At 39.5% G+C, this 20205-nt stretch overlaps 1 protein-coding gene and 1 long non-coding RNA gene across 50 annotated transcripts in view; both read left to right on the top strand.

Annotated features, from left to right (window-relative positions):
* The window catches only part of ARPP21 (cAMP regulated phosphoprotein 21), a 195861-nt gene that overhangs the window by 132434 nt on the left and 43222 nt on the right, over positions 1 to 20205 (top strand). For all 49 annotated transcript variants that reach the window (XM_021553235.4, XM_021553237.4, XM_021553239.4 and 46 more), the window contains 4 exons: positions 10587 to 10817; positions 14691 to 14860; positions 16355 to 16459; positions 18916 to 19179. In XM_021553235.4, coding sequence (XP_021408910.3) covers positions 10587 to 10817; positions 14691 to 14860; positions 16355 to 16459; positions 18916 to 19179 — 770 coding nt within the window. The remainder of the gene's footprint in view (positions 1 to 10586; positions 10818 to 14690; positions 14861 to 16354; positions 16460 to 18915; positions 19180 to 20205) is intronic.
* On the top strand, positions 6 to 5578 carry LOC110483363 (uncharacterized). The gene is made up of 2 exons (XR_002467557.4): positions 6 to 3291; positions 4108 to 5578. It is a non-coding gene; the product is annotated as an uncharacterized LOC110483363 (long non-coding RNA).

The raw sequence follows: 20205 nt of genomic DNA, 5'->3' as shown, positions 1-20205 counted from the left end.
CTAGTACTGTATTGGGTTCACAGTGCTTCTTGTTGTGTGGTGATAAACAGCTTGTGCCGGTGCTTGACTGAGTATGGTCTGTCACAGAATGGTTTGGGTTGGAAGGGACCTTCAGAGACCAGGTAATCTGTCCCTCATGGTTGGACCAGATGGCAAAATACATAAACAGTTGTGTTTTCTGTGTACAGGAGATGTGTATGTCCCTCTGCGGATGCTAGTATCTGGGTACCTGCTCCTGAGTTTTTAGAATTCAAGAACAAAATGCAGTGCATGAGGTTTGCAAATCACAGGAGAGGTAGGCTTTCCCTGGCATATAGTATGTACATACCATGCACATACTGCACTTGTAGCCCGAAAAGATGATACTCCTTTCAAAGAAATACAGATTTTACCTTTTTATTAATCTTAATATTTTTGAGTTCTGAATAATTAAATGTCAGATACCTGAGAAGAAGTACAAGAATGTTTTGTTGTCCTTGCCAAAGTGCACCCCATCTGTATTTTAGAGTACAGCCTCTGCCTTGGCTGTTGCAGTTGAGGCTGTGGTGGACTCACAGAGGTCCCACAATCTCTCCATTTTCTTGTTTAGTCCCCATTAAACAAAAGCATCCTTTAATGAGTCTATAAATGTGGCAGGAATTCTGCATTTATTTACATTAACTTTATGAATACATTAACATAAAAGTGAATCACAGGGTCTGGATCTAAGTAATTTCAAGCTATGCCATTAAGCTATTCTATTATACTTTACATTGAAAGTGCATAATAAATAATGAGGCCATCAGATGATTCCATCAGATTGGTTCATTTGATACCTATAGTATAAGACAGAGGGTAATCAATATGTAGCACTTAGTGCTCTTTCAGCTTGAGAGTGTTTTATGGATGGTACTTAATGTACACTCAGTTTATCAAATCTGACTTGGTCAGATTTCAGTCCTATCCCCCAAATTTTACAGTAGCTTTTGTGTGGTTCAGGATGCTGGGGAATGAAGTTTTTAGAATAAATAAATAAAGTCATTGAAATAGTAATTACATTTTAGATCTCTGAAGGCTGAACATTTTAAAACTTTAGACAATCACAAACACTTGAGTTGAAAAGACCTTTAAGGTTGTCAAGTCCAACCATTAACATAACACGGTCAAGTGCACCCCTAAATCATGTTCCCAAGGTTCATACTTACATGTGTTTTAAATATCTGCAGGGATGGTGACTCAGCCACTTCCCTGGACAATCTGTTACAATGCTTGACAATTTCTTCACTGAAGAAATTTTTTCCTAGTATCCAGCCTAAACATCCCCTCTAGAAACTTGAGGCCATTACCTCTCATCCTGTCACTTTTTCCTGGAAGAAGAGAATTACCCCCACCTTGCTACAAACTCCTTTAGGGTAGCTGTAGAGAGCAAAAAGAACTCTGAGCCTCTGAGCCAGTTCTCTCAGCCACTCCTCATCAGACTTGTGCTGCAGACCCATCACCAGCTAGCTCCATTGCCCTTCCCTGGACATGCTCCAAGCACCTCAGTGTCCTTCTTAATAATGAGGGATCCAGAGCTGGACACAGGATTCAAGGTGTGGCCTCATCAGTGCTGAGTACAGGGGCACAATCACTGCCCTGCTCCTGCTGGCCACACTACTGCTGATACAGGCCAGGATGGCATTGGCCTTCTTGGCAACTGTGCTGGCCCACTGGCTGATAACCAACACCCTCGGGTCCTTTTCCACTGGCCATACCTTCCCAAGCCTGTAGCACTACGTGGGGTTGTTGTGACCCAAGGGCAGGATCTGGCACTTTGTCTCATTGAACAGCAAAATTAGCCTCAACCCATTGCTCCAGCTTGTCCAGATCCTTCTGTAAAGCCCTTTTGCCCTCCAGCAGATCAACACTCTCTCCCAGCTTGGTATCATCTGCAAACTTCCTGAGAGGACACATTTGATCCCTTGTCTAGATCATGGATAAAGACATTAAACAGCACTGGCCCTGGGGAACACCACTTGTGATCAGCTTTGAACTGTGTTTAATTCCATTCACCCCCACTCTGGACCTGACCATCAGCCAGGGTGAGCTGTACACCCATCTGTGTGATGAGCAGATAGATTTTCCAGGAGAGTGCTGTGAAAAAGTGTTGAAAAATGGCTTTTCTGAAGTCCAGGTAGATAACAACCATAGCCTTCCCCTCATCCATTAAGTGGGTCACCTTGTCATAGGAGATTGGGTCAGTTAAGTAGGACCTGCCTTTCCAAAACTCATGTTGGCTGGGCCCTTTTGCCTGGTTGTCCTGTACATACCACATAATGGCACTGAAGAAGATGATCTGCTCCATAAGTTCTCTCACACCAAAGTTGGACTGACGGGCCTTTAGTTCTTCACATGCTCCTTGCAGCTTTTCGTGTGGATGAGCGTACATTTCCTAGCCTCCACTCAACTGGAACATCCCACTGGAACTGCTGATGGATGATGAAAAAGGGCTCAGTGAGCACTTTCACCCTCCCTCTGAAGCCGTGGGTGGATCCCATCTGACATCACAGACTTCCATGGGTCTAAGTGGTGGAGTACATCACTGACTTTGTCCTTGGGTTTTGGGGGCCTTTTTCTGCTCCCTGTCTCTGTCTTCTGGCTCTGGGGACTGGGTACTCAGAGAACAGTCTGGATATTACAGACTGAGGCAAAGAAGGCATTAAATACCTCAGCCTTTTTCTCAATCTTTGTGACTGGGTTTCCCGCTCCAGCTGATAAAGGATGGAGATCATATTTAGCCTTCCTTTTGTTGCTAGTATGTTTATAAAACATTTTTTTTTCTTTTACAGCATAGCCAGATTAAGTTCTAGCTGAGCTTTGGCCTTTCTACTTTTCTCCCTACATAACCATTTATTTTCCTGTGCCAGGGTGGCCATGTTCCATGCTGGCTTGTCTTTTAGCACATGGTTGCAACCTGCTTCTGTGCCTTTAAGATGTCTTGCAGAATGTTCAGCCTTCCTGAACCCCTTTGTCCTTCAGGACTGCCTTCCAAGGCCAAAGTCTCCCTCTGGAAGTCCAAGCAGTCAATCTGCAGACCCCTTTCCCTACTTCCCTGAGAACTGAAAACTGTCTTTTTTGTGATCACTGTGCCAAGTAAAACCTCCAACCATGACATCACCCACAAGTCCTTTTCTGTTCACAAAAACAGACCCAGTGGGGCATCTTCCCTAGCTGGGTCCCTCACCAGCTGTGCCTGGAAGTTATCTTCCACACATTCCAGGAACCTCTTCGATTGTTTCCTCACTGCAGTGTCATATTTCCAGAAGTCAGCTGGTAAGTCAGTCATGTGCAAGAACAAGGGCCAGTGATTATGAGACTTCTCCCTGCTTATAGAATATTGCATCTGCTTCTTCATCTTGCCTGGGTGGTCTATGGCAAACTCCCATCATGACATCTGCTTTTCTGGCATTTTCTCTGATTTCTACCCATAAACACACAACCCTTTCATCACCACTGTCAAGCTCTTAGACAATCAAAACACTCTCTAACATACAAAGCATATCCTTCCTTGTGTGTGCCTTCAGAGACGTTCCCAGCCATTCACTGCAGCCCTCCCCTTGTGCAATGTGATGGCACCATGGTACCATGTGATGGTAGCTGTGTCACAGCTGTCCTGTGTTGCAGTTACTTCCAGCTCCTCCTGTTTTCTACCCTTGCTATGTGCATTGTATGGATGCCCTTAAATTGAGTTACTGTTGATTGAATCCTCCTTTTTGTGGGAACAAGCTGTAATTTCTAGTGATCATTTTCAGGCACTTCTTTCATTTCTAACACATCAGTAACCTTTGTGTCTTCACTGCCACATGCATCTCCATCCCCTGCCTCCACTGGGATGTCAGGCTGAAGAACCTCACTAGCACACCATCCCACTGGCATGCTGCATTGCATCCCTTTCCCTTTTCAAATCTAATTTAAAGGCCTGATAACTCCTCTGCAAAGATACCTTTCCCCCTTTGAGACATGTGTACCCTGTCTGTCACCAACTGGCTTGGTGTTCTGTAAACCAACCTGTAGTTAAAACCCCAAAATTTCTGTCAATGACCCCAGACTCAGAGTCTATTCTTAATCTGCTGGCTCTTCCTTCATCAGTCTCTGCAAGTGGAAAGGCAGAAGAGAGCACTACTTTTTGTCCTGATCCCTTAAGCAATCATCCCAAGGCTTTGAAGTCTCTGGATTACACGTGGACTTCTTGTTGGAACAGCATTGCTGCCTAACTGAAAAATCAGTAATGAGAGCTGTATCAGAGTAAAAGATTTCTTTTCACATCTTTAACTCAGGCACCGAGGAGGCAGCAGATAACCCCAAGAAGTGAGTCTAATCAGCATATCAGGCCTTCTGTTCCCTTCAGAAGCAAGTGTCCCATGCCCACGACCCTTCCTTTTTTCTATATGAAAGCAATTTGGATGCAGGGAGCAGTCTGAAGTAACCTCCAAGCAGGTGAACAGCCATCCTTGCTGTTGTTTGGTTCCACTTGCAGAGCCTCACATCTGTTATCCCAGGGCGCCTGGGACAGTGAGATAATCACACAGGAGACCTGCCTGCTGTGCTGAGCAGAGACTTGTTGCCATTGCCCCCTGTCCCTTCGTCCCTGTGTTCAGCCAGGTGGACAGATGACAGAATCTTCCCTATCACATGTTCTGTCTGCCTATGGGATCTGCCCCAGGGAAGACAAGGTGCAATTTCAGTGTGTATGTAGTTTTGAAATTACACTCCAGTGTATTTTTTATTTGAACATAAACTAGATAGGCTATACAGTGGGGCTTGAAGTATGGAATAGACCATGGTTTCACTTCCAGATTTCTTTGCCTCCCATGAATATTTGAATAGCATCAGAACTGAATTTGATGTACAAGAATTAGGGATGAGACACAGGCTCCTGCTATACTTTTTTTGTATCATTCTTAAGTAGAGTGCAGGCAAATATATTTCTCTGTTGCACTGTGTAGCAGAAGTGAAGAGCCTTTAAAATGGTGTCAGGGAAATACAGTTTGGAGGAGACATCTAATTGCAAGGGCAATATTTTTAAGAAGCCATTTTAGTGTTAAAATCAAGCATAGTAAAAAGGATGCACTTAGGAAAGGTATTAAAGAAAGGACTTGTGAAGCCTGCCAATACTTGTAAATGCATCTGCACCCTGTAGATTCCAAACCCCAAATTGCTTTCAAAGGAAAACTCTTATATTTTTAAGACATCAGTGATATAAAAACTCCATGTTCTTTTTTAAATGCTTTGACTTTTTTAAGGAATGCATTTAAACTGGAAAGCTAGCTGAGGCACAAAAAGAATAAAAGAGAAACCAGATAAAAGGAAGAACTGGGGAAGAAGAGCAAGACTGTATGTCAAAACAAATAGACACCTTCAGAGCCAGAACACAAAGTCAAACAGCCTGAAAAAAGTCATATGAACTGCTATCCTAATCACTATTTCTATCCTTCTCTCTAAAATGCTATTGAAAGGCATTAAAGCAGAAAATAATTACAATTCAAAAAACAATGGGGAAATATGTCTTGATAAAGTCTTTTCCCTTCACCAAATAAAAACGAAATACATTCATACAGTAGCCAATGTGCTTTTTGCATTTTCTAAGGTACGTTAGGTGCCAAGTGATACTTGATTGTGACTGTTTTGACTATCTTGATTACTTTCTGCTTTTGCCATAGGCAACCCTGGTGTTCTGTAGTTCAGTAGAAATTTAAAGGTTGATTGTGGTTTTATTTTGGGTGATTTTGCTTTGTTTTGTTTTTTTTTCCTTGTCTTCACTACAGTAGTGGAATTGCAGAGATGTTGCTACCCATGTTAGGCATGCTGCCCTGGCAGCATGCCAGAGTCTGCTAGGCACCAATTCTGTCCCAGTTCTCCTACAGAAAGACTTTTCTCTGGAGAGCTTAATGGTTCACAGTAATAAATTTAAAATATTTTTGTCTTGCATATCATTTGTATGAAATCAGTGTGAAATCATTAGTTGGTCAAAATGTTCTTCATTGGCTAAATGACAGAATATGTTTATGGTCTCTTTAAATGTGAAATTTTTTCTCTATATATATACATGGTTGTCATCCAGAAACATTGTTAAACACTCTTCCTGAGCATTGGAGTATTAAAATTTTCAGGATTTTTACAGAAGGCTCACAGCTGCCTTCAACAGGGTATACGGTGATGCAGTATAAATGTTGTAGCCTTTCTGGATCGCTTTTCACATTGCCACCAAAATTAAATGTTCTGCCCCTGACCTGTGATAAATCAGTAATTAATGGTACACAGCAAACAAGCAGGAACTGAAGCACAGAAAGATGTTAGCTTCTTCTTAGGCTCACAGAGAGATCACAGAACATGCTGTTCTCTGCAGTAGAGTCCAGTTGTGTCAATTAGTCTTAGACTTTATTGTTTTCAGCTGCACAGGAATTGGAGCCTAGCAAAGGAATTATGCTACTTCATTTTTGCAAGCTTCACAAAAGGGGCTGTTTGAAACCCATTACATGGTTATCTTATTGGTTCTGTTGGTTATTTTCATGCACCTGTTGATCATTTAGAAAACCCTGTTCTACTGAAAAGCACAGACTGTACAATGGAAATAAAATTTCTCTGTTATTCCGTAGTTCAATAGGTACAAAGAGATGTTCTAAGCTATAATTCAATATCATATGGAGAGTTAATTATTTAACAAATTTCAATCAGATTGCATTCCTGCTAGTTAGAACATCATACAAAATGTTGGTTTGTTTAGCTTTCTAGTAATACAGTAAACTTCTCAGGGTTTTCTAAGAATGGCAAGTGAAATAGTTGTCACTGTAGGGGCATGATGATGTACATGTTTGGTCGGTAACACCCAAAAAGAGAAAATCTAGCATATCAACTACTATGTTATTGTCACTGACACACATTGCAACAGGTTTTAACATCACGAGGGAAGACATGGTTCAGATAAATTTTCTAGACATATCTACATATCTAGTTAAATAATTGTTGGGAGGCTTAAAAGTTGTAGCTATTGCACCTTTAGCTTCTCTTAATGCATTTTCCATTCAGTGGAATGCACATCTGTCAGAGTGTATTTCTTTCCCCCTTAGTTGCAAAAAGTTGGTTGCATTGGCGTATTAGCTGTGTTGATAGGGATCTGTAGGGATCATTAGCTTCCTTGGCAGGGCTCCAAGTAATCTGAGACACAGTCTAATCTCTCCTGTTAGGTGCTCATTACTACTCCTGTTGGGAAAGGCATTTCAATGCATTACTGCAGGCGTTTTACCTTCTTTAGCTGTTTTGTTTGGTTGGTTTGTTGTTTAGGATTTGGGGTTTCTTAAATAAAGTGTCCTGTATATTATATTTTTTATCTGAGTTTTGGAACTCGATTTTCCCTTCTTTATAATTTACTTGAATTAGGCATTAGCTTGATGAATCTTCTAAGTCCAGCAAAAACTGTCAGAATATTGATGTATGGGCAGCAGGTCTCAAGCCAACTGCTTCCAGTCATAATCTTCCTACCGACTGTGCTGAAACATCAGTTTTATTTTTAGAATTGCAGCTTAGAGAGAAATAATCATGTTCACATAAGCACATGCCATTTCATTAAAAAAAAATCACTAAATATGTTGTTGTGTAGAGAAAGGCAAGTGACTTACAAAAGTAGCAAATAAATATTCCTAGTCCAAGAATCTATATCCAAGACAAAAATACTTCCAGTGTTCTATTGTTCCTGAAAATGGTGATGGTCTAGAGTAAGCAGTGATAGTGGATAGATTTGAGAGTGTAGTTGATAAGAGAGGAGAAATTTGCCTTGGACTTGAAAGGTGAGATGAGCAGAGATGTTCAAAGTCATCAGATACTATATGCTGATCCAAGGAAAATAGAGCAGGACATATTGCATCACTATTTCTTAGAATATTGGAAAATTAATGGTACTTCCATGCTCTCCCTCTGCAAACCCTCTAAGCTATTAAGCATTTTTGGTGGTTTTTTTGTCTCTTTTTCTTTACAGCTCTTTGAACTTCTGTATCTCTCAGAATACTTAAAAATATATTAATGGAAAGTGATGAGAATGTGAAGGTTATTATTATCTCAACTGTGAAGCAGCAAGAAAATTATAGAATAATCTAGAAGAACTATCCATCATTACATGCTGAAAAAAAGAGGTTAGATTGTGTAATGGGGGCAAAAATCTCATTTAGTCCAAGTTCCTTTCAGAAGTCTTTTGCAAGACATCTTTTAATATGAATCTGAATAAAGTCAGATAATTTATTTTTCTCCCTTTTTTACAGTACTGAATTCATTATAAAGTGATTTCCGATTCCAAATTCAGGCAGCATGAAAACAGCTAATCAGAGCTACAAAGACAAGATTAATTTGTGTTAATTTCCAAATATTAGTGTGGGAATTTACTTGGCTTAATAAGTGTAGATTTAAAATTATAGGAAATAAGTTACAATAATAGAACTAAATAAAGTGGATCATTCTTATACAATATAAATGGGGGAAAAATTGGTACAGCAGTAATTTATGGAATTTTTTCTTTTTTAAATTCAGAAAATTCTTGATATGGTTTTGTGACTTGTGTTATTTCAAAATCACTGACTTGATCTACTGACATGGGAAAGTAGATCTTGCATCTTTTAAGGCTGACATTTCAAAGCTATCAGCTTGACCAATGTGTGGTGATAGCCTCAAAGTATTTTGCACTGCTTCCATATGATGAGTACACCTGAACTCATTGCAGTTCTCTGGCTTTTATCATTCAGAAGCTGGTGTAGATCAATACATAATTCTGCCATAAGAACAGCAGAAAGGGAAGGAAAAAAATGAAAACAATTGAATGTCAGAGCTGCAATCTTTTTTTGTGCCAATAGCATTTCATTGGAATAGCACAGAAAGTGGAGAGAGTCTGAACTCGGGCTTGGTGCTACTCACACACGTAGAAATAATGGGAGGTTTAAGAAATCTCGTCACCACTACCATCTCCCTGACCTGCTGAATTCAAAAAGTGAAGGAAAAGACGAGAAAGTAAAGCAAGAACTCAACATGAAGTGCATGTAGAAAGGCCAGGGAAATACAGCAAATGACCTTGTAGCTGATGTGGAAGGAAAATTGAACTCCAGCAGCTGCATTTACAGTTACAAGGAAGATGCCAAATCCTACTTGCAGCTTGATGAGGATGGCCTCCAGGAATAACTCTGCAATTTGTAGAAACACAGGAATCTGAAATTATCTAATAGATAAAACTATTTCTTCTGGAATAGTATTTCTACATTTATAACCTCAGTCTACAAGGAGAGCTAAAATATAGCAACTAATACAATTTTGATGTTTTATTGAAAGACTTAATTAAACTAAAAAATTATTTGGAAATCTCTGTTACTTTCCTGATTAGATACCGGAGAAGCAGATGTAGGGTCTTACTGATGGCAAATAGTGCAAAGCTCATAAAGAGGACTGTGTCTGTAGTGATTGCTTTATGAACCCAAAGTTTGAAGAAGATGGATTAAAAATGTGTGTTACAGAGCAACCTGCAATAATCTGTGGAAAAATCCTCTGTTAACTAACAGGATGCTGGTGTAATTTCTTCAGAAGAAATATCTTCTGCTCTCATTTCTCTAAATATGAGAAAATAAATTAATTTCAAATGCATTTGAATGAAAATGAATTTGAGGCTCTAAGCAATCTACTACACCTGCAGTATCCCATCTCTGAAAGGATATAAGTTGCCTCTAAGAGGTTGCTAAACTGAAGTCTTAAATTCTTTCCTTGCTTTTAGTCTATACCTGCAGATGAACACTGTGGAGACTAGATGCATAGACAGTGGACTCAAGTAAAATGAAAGAAGTTGCAATTAAAACATACTTTGCTCTGTGGAGTAAGCATCCATACCATTCTGCTTTAGGGAGCTGACCACCTGAGCCTTATGCTCTAGAAATTGTCTTTTTTTCTGTGAAGCAAATTAAAATCTAATCAAGTAGTATCTCAGAAGTTTGAATATTATTTTTAGGGCTTAAAATAATGTGTCTTCCCATTCTTCCAGGCAAAAATGTCCTTTATCACAGTTGATTTTTCTTGATTTATCAGTTTTAATGGGTTTGATGCTGAAAAACTAAAGTGGCAAAAGTCTTAGGTAATATCTTAGGTAGCTTTAAGTTAATATAGATATTACACAGCTACCTGTGACTAGACTCATAACTCAGTTGCTGTTGCTTTACAGAGAATATTTGAAAAAAAATCACATGGAAAATGTGATTTTTTTTTGTGTTCTATTTTTTTTTTTTTAATTTATAAGCACTCTGTTTAGTTTTTATGCCTTATAAACTGATACCTTGGCATTATAAATATATGCTGAGGATTTTGTATTCCTCTTTTATAAATGATTTATTGGCTGGGGTAAACTGATGTTTCATGAGGAAAGTAGGCTTTTGGATTGTGAAAATTTCCACTGGGTTCAGTAGGGAATGAAAATCCTAGTAGCTGAGCATGGAGTGGTGCATGCCCTTACAGTCTGTGAAGACTGTCCTTATGGATGTACCCCATCTGATAGGGGTTAGCATCCCTTGTAACCCCCCCTTCCTGCTGTGGTTGTGTCTCCCTACTAGGCTCAGAGTCTTCCAGCAGTGCTGGCTCCTCAGGATCACTGTCACGAATACATCAGCCTCTCCAAAGTGCATCTCTTGTCCCTGGGGTGACAGCCAACTCTTCAGGCAGCGTGTCCTACCCTGAGAACGGGATGAGTGGCCAGGTGGCCCCCAGCAACACCAGCTATATCATTGTTCCACTTGAAGCTGCAGGGATACCGCCTGGCAGTATCCTTCTCAACCCGCACACAGGTCAGTACAGCTCCCTCCTGCCTGATTCTGCCCCTTGGTGTTTCTGATGTCAGCTGGTGAATCGGCAAATTCTTGTTTCTACACATATTTTTCTGGAGGCACTTTATGAGCAAATATGTTTGGCAGATTGTTGTTTCCAAATGTTCAGGCAAAGATAGATTCGATTTCTGAGGCTATTGTGGCATAGCTGGTGTGAAGTGATACAAAATGCTCTTGCTCCATCCCAGACAGGATATTCATCATTCAGCAATCCTGGTGCTCCCTGGCTCTCAGTGCATCCTCTAAGATCCCCTTAGCAACAATAAGGACAGATGCTCTTCTATATCAAGCAGGCTGAGATATAGTGCAACCAAAATATAACATCACATTCTTAGAGATTGTGCTTAACAGCAGAATTTTAAAAGACTTAAAAGGCTGCATTTGAATCTGCACTTCAGAATTAATTTCATCTGAGCTATATGATTAGCAATTGTATTTAAATTGTGAAATTTGTGATAAGAGAAAGATGTAACTCTTAAATTCCCGATAGTTTTCATTACTGCAGCTCACAAATGAGGCACTTGCAAGCACCCAAGTGCTGTGGGCACTTCTGAAACTCTTCAGTTTGAACTTGAGTACTTGATGAAAGCTTAAGGCAATTTGTTACCTCTTTGGTCTGGATGAAATCTGGATCATGTTATGCTGTTACTCCCCACTGTATTGTACTATTAGTGTTAAGAAGGTTCAGGGAGTTTGAGGATGTGATGCTTCTTCGTAAGTTCTGTCCCAGAGAGGTGACTTAGTAACGTGCACAAACCTTTACTCTTCTGAAGCCTTTACTCTTTATGTGTACTTTTTTCCAAGCTATTGCATGATTGACATGAAAGCCTGATACTGTCAGCAAGGAAAAGATTCATTATTATATTCATCTGCTCATTTCTGTTTTGGTAGTTGACAGTTCTTTCTGCAACACTGAAACTTCTTGGTCAATAAAGAAGAAAACATTTTGTGTTCCACCATATGGTCCATTTCCATACAAAACTCATCGGGCCTAGCAGGAGTCAACCATAATTCAGGTGATAGGACTGAGAAAAAAAAGAAAGGAAATGATGCTGCTTGAAGCCCACAAACAGCTGAGAGATACTGCTTGTTCCTGGCCGGGCTTGTTCCTGGCAAGGGCAGAGACTGGAGCTCACCACACTTGAAAGCAAGAAGAGTCATTAAGAGGAACATCTCCTATATCTGACTTGTCAATTTAGCAAATTGCATCATCTAGTTCAGATTTTAGCCTGGTACATAGGGAGTCTTTTTTTTTTTTTTTTTTTCTGCTATAGGTATAGTGCCTTTCAATACTGTCACTAGACCAGAGCACCTTATCTTTCCTCCCTGTATGCCTCCATCTGCAGATGCATCTTTGGGAAACCCATGCATGTTTGTATGTTTAACATTCAGGGAGCAAGTATTTTTTGTATATATATTATTTTGTGTTTCTTTCAAACATTGTGTTTCGGTTCTGCAGCTCCCATGTAAATATATGCATAGGAAAGTAATGGAGAGAGCAGATTCTTTAAAAACCTGAAATTCTTGTCTCACACTTCTAGCTTCATGCTGCTACCTTTTGCTGGAAATCAGACTGTATTTTGACATCTGCTGTGTTTTTCACATGCAGAAAAATACATGCTGCAAAATTGTCACTCTTTGGGCTCAGAATCTTTGCATCTTATTAGGGAAACATTACAAAAGAAGCTCCATGGGGAAGAGATTTTGATTGCTGGATGCTGTGATCAACTATCAAAGTGATGGATGCTGTCAGAAACAGAGATGAAGAGAGGACAGTTGAAAGAAAAGGAAAAAGGATCTTTGTTTCCTGTAATGAATAGATTTTCTTTCCCTATGTAATACCATTCTTTAGCTCTTTCTTCTCCTCTTGCAGAGTGGCTTCTTCCAGTCTTTTTCTCTCTTTTGATCATAACACCGTGTCCTTTAAAGATCTTTCCTTCCTTTCACACTACATAGTCACTGACTGTGCAAGCCTCTAATGGCATCCAGAGATGCTGTCAATTTATTCCTGATCTGATTATAACTCTGCTCCTTACCAGATGCTGAGAATCCACACTTTCTTTTCCATATCTGCAGTTTATTTTCTCTCCTCTGCTTTACCCTTCTCCTTCCCCAGATAGTCAAGCTTTTTACTTGCTTTGGCAATGAACCATTTATGTTGCTGTGTTCTCCATTTCACTTACTTCATCAGCTTGTTTTACCCTTTAAAGGATTCCTCTTGGCACGTTCTTCCTTAACCCCTCTGACAATTTAAGAGCATTTACTTTTCATACATACTCCTTGAAATGACATTGCAATCTTTGCCCTTCTATCAGGGCCACAGTTCATAACTTACAAATGTCTTCCCTGTTACCTTCTGATCTCCCCTTTTCATTTCTGATTTCAAGATTTTTTAATGAGAAGTTCTCTCCTTTTTATCTTTAATAGTGTTGTTGGGACTTTATACCTCGAGTTCTGCTGTCTTTCCTTAAGCCACAGGAAATGCTCTTTATTAGCTTTCCTTGAGGATCTTACACAGGCTTTGGGACTGTGTTATCCTGCTCACTCAGTCTTCTAAAGTACTTCTCTGGCTTGAGATTCCCAAAGCTTGGGAGTCCAAGCCATAGTTACCCTGTGGCTTCACAGCAAGGATCAGGAAATCAGTAGACAGAACTGCTCTGTGCTTCTTCTCCACTCGCTCATGACCTTTCTCAGCATGAATGTGGTGTTGAGTTCATCCAGAAACTTGATGCTTTAGAGAGAAAGAAGGCAAGGTTCTTTAGCCAATGCTCTTCATGCATTTCTGACCATGATTCATTGGAGGAAGAAACTAGAAGGCTGAGGAGTAGATAGAACAGGTAGAAATGCTTCATAGGGTACAGATCAGAAGTTCATTACTTCACTGTTGCTCTAAGTCACTGAACTCCTCCAGATCTCCTTTTATCTCAGATATTCATTCATTAGTTACCTACTTCAAAGGTTATCACATCATTGCTAAAATTACTTTTTTTTTTCCCTTGTGAAAGCATTTATAATTCCTTTGATTTACAGATTCATCACGGAAGTGAAAAGAGAACTGAGATAATGGAAAATATTTTTCCTACTGAGAAATAACCATTTCTTTTTTTTTTTTTTCAACACAGTGACTTGGGTAGACTTTTTATCTTAAGCAAATATTGTTTTTGCAAGGTTATTTCCCCTGGCTTAATTATCTGAAGCAAAATTAGTTCAATAACTTAGCAGAACTCTGAAAAGAATTTGTCTTGTATATAAGAGATTTTAAAATACAACTGAAGTGTTGCTTCCTTGAAAGCTGGAGTGCTAGCTCCACTAAGTAAATAGGGTACAACTCTCAAAAGTATAGCTCTGTTATTAGAATGTATAAGTAAATTAGTAACAAATGTGGGTTTGGTTTTTTTCCCCCTTTTCTACAGACTATATTGTTTCATAAGTAGTTGTGTACATTTGACTGCTGTGTTGTGTTAGAGGAAAATGTAAGGGAACATTCTCTACCTTTGGAGTGTTTGCTCCAAAGTTCAATTTTAATGTTAATTGATTCATCAGTGAATGATTTCAAGTAACCATAGCATCTGAATCATCTTATAGCCATGGTAACTTTCCACTCATTCCTTGGAAAATCATACTGCTGAAACAAATATCTGCTGTCTTGCCTGAAAGAAAAATAAAAGCTGTCTGATACTGTAATTACTATAATGAGATATTGAGAGTGATGAACACTTTACTCTTGTAGCAGGTCAGCTGAAGAGCAATCAGTTAAAGCAAAATTGTTTGCTTTCACACAGAAAACAGTATGTTCTTAAAAGTGTCCAGCAAGAGCCGGGCGTTTTGTTTCAGGTCAACCGTTTGTAAATCCTGATGGGACACCGGCAATATACAATCCTCCCAGTGGCCAGCAGACAATGAGGAGCCAGGTGGTTGGACAGTCTCAACAGCAGCCTTCACCCCAGCAGCCTCAGCAGGTTCAGCAGCCACAGCAGCAGATGGCAAGTCACCTTGTCACACAGGTAGGTGTGGTGTCATTGGGAAAAAGAAGGAGCTCTTAGGGATAGCAAGAGTGACCTAGAGGAAAGAAGGGAGGAATGGAGCCAGACCAAATATCAGGATATTCTTTTCAACATGGATAAAGCAGATGGAGAGGGAAGATTACATCTTCAATTTTATCTAAAGGATGATTTCATTTTCAAAAGTACTGTGAAGTGTGTTGGTGCATGTCTGCATAAAATTAGTTTGAAAAATTCACCCATTAGTGGAAGCGGAACCATTCATTCTCAAAACAGTGCAGTCTGTAGTTCTCTCCGAAGAGCCAGGGGCATTTCTCTTTTGACAACAGTGGGTTTGAGTCAAAGAATAAGGTGCAAGAGCTCTACAAACCCTTTCATGTCCAGTTGTATTGGGCCCAATCTATGGGTGCTTGCCAAGCGCCTTTGCCCCAGTTTGGAGGTTTTCTGCCTGCACCAATAGTCTGGCCATGATCCTGCTCTGAGGTACAAGTTCTGGAGCTGCAGCAGGAAGAGCAATTTTGTTTGAGCACAGTGCAATGTTGGCTCTCTGGTCCCTGTGCTGGCTGTGGCATATGGCCAAATGTGGCTGAGCATGGGCAGCAGTGTTTGGGTCTGGTTCAAAACTAATTTTGTGGATTGCATGCCTGTTCTCCCTAGAGAAGGCGGAGGGAGCTGCTCAAGCAAGAATACTATATTCTGCTTAGTCACAGAGCAGCCAAGATTGACTGTGGTTCTTGTGTAGCTTTATAATTTGGCACAGCTTCATCCTAGGTTATACAGTGTTTGAATTCAGTGAAGCTGCTGTGATTTTACTGGGTTTGGATTTATATGGTTATGGCTCTTATTTCTTGATCTGGTCTTCACAGTTACAGAAGACAGATAGTACCAAACCTATAAGAAGTTATATGAGATGTTAAAATGAAAGGAATGCTAAAGCTATTCCAGGATAATAGTGCTGTGGAAAATTGTTTTTTTCACTTAGATAAACATCTGCTCCAAGCTGATGGCCTCTCTGTTGGTAATTTACAGCCTGTTCTTTGTCATTTTTTTAAACTCTTGTGTTCTCTCAAGCAGCTTTACAATCATTATTCCTTTGCCTATGACACACTTGGTGTTAAATCAGTCACTAACAGTGAAATTCAAATATATACTTATGCTATGCTGCTTTCCATTTTTATCTCTGTAAATTAAATGTGGAATCATAATTTGGCTTCAACTTTAATTACGAGTAAGAAGGTATAGCTCTGGCTATATTTAACAGCCATCAAATCCACAAAAAGAGGCAGAAATATCAGTAATAAATAATTGTTTAGTATAAGGCGAAAATGAAGAATGAAATCACAATACTTGACCTCTTGTACTCAGGCTGGTGATGAGTCACCTGTATGTTGGGAGCTGGGTTTGAAATTTTTGTTCTCAATAACAAAGGTGGTGGTGATGGTGCTTGTTATCTTTCTCTGGTGGAATTTATTGTCTTTCCCTTTGCTTCTTTTGCAGCCTGTTCAGACAATGCAGCCATCTTCTCAGTCAGTCCAATATCCAGCAGTTTCTTATCCTCCCCAGCATCTCCTGCCAGTCTCTCCAACACAGCAGTTTTCTGTGGTACTAAAGATTTCCTATTTATTTTTCTTTCCTTGAATTTGGAGGTGTGAGTATGTGTGTCCAAGAGCCTCTGGGGAACACTGCAACAGTTTTCCCACATGAGAACCCTGTCTAAATACCTCTTCACCTTTATGCTTTGGTACTGGCAGGCATTTTGAGCATGCCCACTGGTTCTGGTTACCTAATCCGAAGGGTTATGTTACAGCAGGGCTGTCTACCTGCTTAGCAGACCCTCCAGAAAAATATTTCGTTGTGCCTGTTGGTAGCTTATGTCTCCTCACTTAATGCCAAGTGACCTTAAATTACTAACTTGAATAGTTGAGATTTGGGTTATTCCTCTTTTGTGTCCACAAAGACAGGAGATGAGACCTCAAGAAATCATTATTTTTTATTTTTTATTCTTTTATCCATATACTAAATCCACTTGCTGGATTTATTCCTTGGTGATATCAGAGGACTTGGGAAGGAGAATAGCAGTGAGCCAGCTGCAGAAGGTGTGGTGTGCTGTACATCATGACAATGCACCAATGGGAACGTGTATGATGAAAATAAATAGAGTGTTCTTCTGGGGTCTGAGTATGGCTTGGTGCTTTTTTTCTCTTGGTCTAGTAATCTTGTTTATGATTGTTTGGGTTTTTTTTCCAATGTCACATAGTTATAGTAAGATATGGAAACAAAGCTGAATGGATCCTTGCAGATAAAATAATGTTATTTATGACTAGTAGATGATTGATAGCATTTATAGGAAGATCAATATTCCGTGCTGAACAAAATTTGCATATCATAATGTTAATTCTCTTGAAAAATCTGTTGCAGAAATATCAGGTTGCCCTGGTGACAATCACAAGAAAGCTAATATTTTTATTGGTTAATTTAATAATGAAACTTAATCTGAATTACTATTTTTAGTATACATTACATTATACAAACACTATATAGATTATATGTGTTTGAAGATATTTCTCTCTTTTGTGAAAATCTAGAGGCATTCCTGGCTCAGTGAAGTTTTGTGCAGAATCCATTTGCAGTCATTTGTCATTCTGGTAATGACTATCCTAGCTTTTTAAAGGAACAACTTCACAGAGACAACTCATGTGTCTGAATATGAATGTAGGCTGACGGTAAAGTTAACAGCATTACTTCCATATACCACCTGATGATCTGTCAGTAGTGTTTAAAACATTGATCCATGACATCTGCTCTCAGTTGTGAGGGTGAGTCTCTGTATGTGAGGGTAAGTCTCAGAAGTGCTTTCCACAAGGAAACTTTTCATTTTATTTTGTTTCATTTTTAACACATATTGAAGTTTCCAGACATTAAATGCATTGTGAGGGTATGTGAGGGTAAGTCTCAGAAGTGCTTTCCACAAGGAAACTTTTCATTTTATTTTGTTTCATTTTTAACACATATTGAAGTTTCCAGACATTAAATGCATTGTGCAGGATGTTTTTGGAGACTGAATATCACACGGCTGCAAACAGTATTAAGAGGCTTCTTCTAAAAAATAGTATGGACGTTCTGAGCAAGAGGAATTCTTCTGGTGCTTATTTCCTATCTGTAATCAGCATATTAGCACACAATGGAGTTTAAGTTAAGTATTTAAAGGTACAAATGAAGATGCTCAGAACCGCACACACATTGGTAAATCTTTGACCTTCAAAGAATACACTTGAGAGCATTGAATAGTATTAATCTTTTTTGCAAGAATGAACAGATACAGTTCAGGATGTCTGTATTATTAGTAGCATGTAGTGAAGCTTAGGTCCATTGACTTTATATGGTACTATTATCCTAACAAAGATTTATTTTTTTTTCTTTCCCCCTTCAATCTAATATAGAACTTGTTTCTTTCCAACACACAGAATAAAAAGCCTTGAAATAGCAATGTTAGGCTTAGCTTTTTTTTTTTTTTTTTTTTTTTTTTTTTTTTTTTTTGTTACTTTCTTGGTGTTTACAACCTTGGATTTTCAAAGCAGTCCAAAAAGGGAAAGATCTGCAGCTGAATCCTGCTAAATTCCTCTTGGAATCAATTTGAAACACAGGTGAAATTACTAGAATGTGTTTGGCTGACAAATTTTGTATTTGAGGATAGAGGTATCCATAATGTTATTTTCATGCCCTTTACATTTAAAATGTCTTCTTTTGAACACTGTAAAGTTCACTTGTCATTTTGGAATTAAAGGTGAGGGTGGCAGGGGGAAAGAGCCAAAATAATTGGCTATTTTGCCAAATGATGCCATTCACCTTGCCATCTGGAAGTCTTTGTCAAAGCATTTATGGTGATTTTTGCTTTAATTGCCTCCATTTTTGTAGATATCCTTGCAAAGTTTGACATGGGTCAGAGCTGAGAGGTTCCTTTCCCCCCCATCATGCTCTGAACATATTTTGCTTTGCTAACTCATGTGCCTGCTCCAGGCACCACGTCTATATCCTGTTCTCTGCCTTCTGCCCCGCAGCGAGATGACATGACAGCGCAGTTCAGCCAGATGAGCTTAAGTCGTCAGTCATCGGGAGACAACCCCGAGTCGCCTTCTGGCCCCGTGTACCCCTCGCCCCTCCTGCAGCAGCCTGCCCAGCAGCCAGGTTACATCATGGCCTCCCCGAGCCAGCAGCTTCCCCCAGGAGGCTTCACGGGTTCAGGACCACCGGTGTCCCAGCAGGTGCTGCAGCCGCCGCCGCCGCCCCAGGGCTTCGTGCAACAGCCGCCGCCACCTGCTCAGGTAGGCAGAACTCCGCTGCCACGTGGGCACGGTGCCCTTTGCAACATCAGGAAAGGAATATAAATCCCAGATATTTTTTTTTTTCCTCCCTGGTAAAAGTTTAGCAGGTCTTTAGGCAGCAGGATGCTTGCAAAGCCTCTGTTGTTTCCCGGGTTTCATCATTTCCTTCCCTCTCCTCAAAATGTTTTCTGAACATATGTTCATACTCCATGACACATCTGCAAATGAATATGAAGGAGGAGGGTGAGTAAATGCCCACACTCCTTTTTGCCTGTGCATGAACCAAAAGAGCAAAATGCACATCAGCCCAGGTAGTCGTTAATCATATTTAATTGACTTGAACATGTGAGGTGTCACAGATCAGTAATTTTAACTGTCTTCCTGAAGACTGATTATGTTTTACCGTTCACTACCAAACATCTCTGCTTGTCTCCTGGGTACCTTTACAGAATATTGAAAGTGATTACTGTCAAGAAGTAAAATGCACAGATGACTTTCTGGCCAATTTTCAAGGCATACACATTAAAAAGACAAATTTCTTTATCCAATTATAAATAACTTCATTTAAATTCCACTTGAAATGGTATTAATAGCATTCCTCTTGTTTCCATTTTATCCTCTGGAAGAAAAAAAATTAAAAATAAAGTTAAAAACTCCACCATTTCTTTTAATGTAACTTCATTGTAGACCTTATTGGAAGCGGTTGTTTGGTTGGTCGGTTTTTGCTTACTGCTTCTTCACTGAAAATTTCCACTTGTGCTTATTAATGAAATTCAGTATTGACATAGGAATGAAGAATTTTTACTGTTACAGTGTTTTAAGTGGGCTAAGGATCTAGTTAATTAGATCGCTAATTAAAAGTAAAAGAAATCTGAGGACTACTGGATGCTGACATCCCATAGAGGACTGCAGTCCATAATTTCTGCAATGCATTTGTGTGTTTAAAAAATGTGCAGCTATTTTTCCTGAAAGAAGGCTTGGCAAAAACAAGTTTGAAGGAGCGGAAGTTCGATATAATGTGATTTT

This window comes from Lonchura striata, chromosome 2, assembly GCF_050655825.1.
Source record: "Lonchura striata isolate lonStrDom1 chromosome 2, ASM5065582v1, whole genome shotgun sequence".
Lineage (NCBI taxonomy): Eukaryota > Metazoa > Chordata > Aves > Passeriformes > Estrildidae > Lonchura > Lonchura striata.
This window is presented reverse-complemented; position numbering and strand designations above follow the sequence as displayed.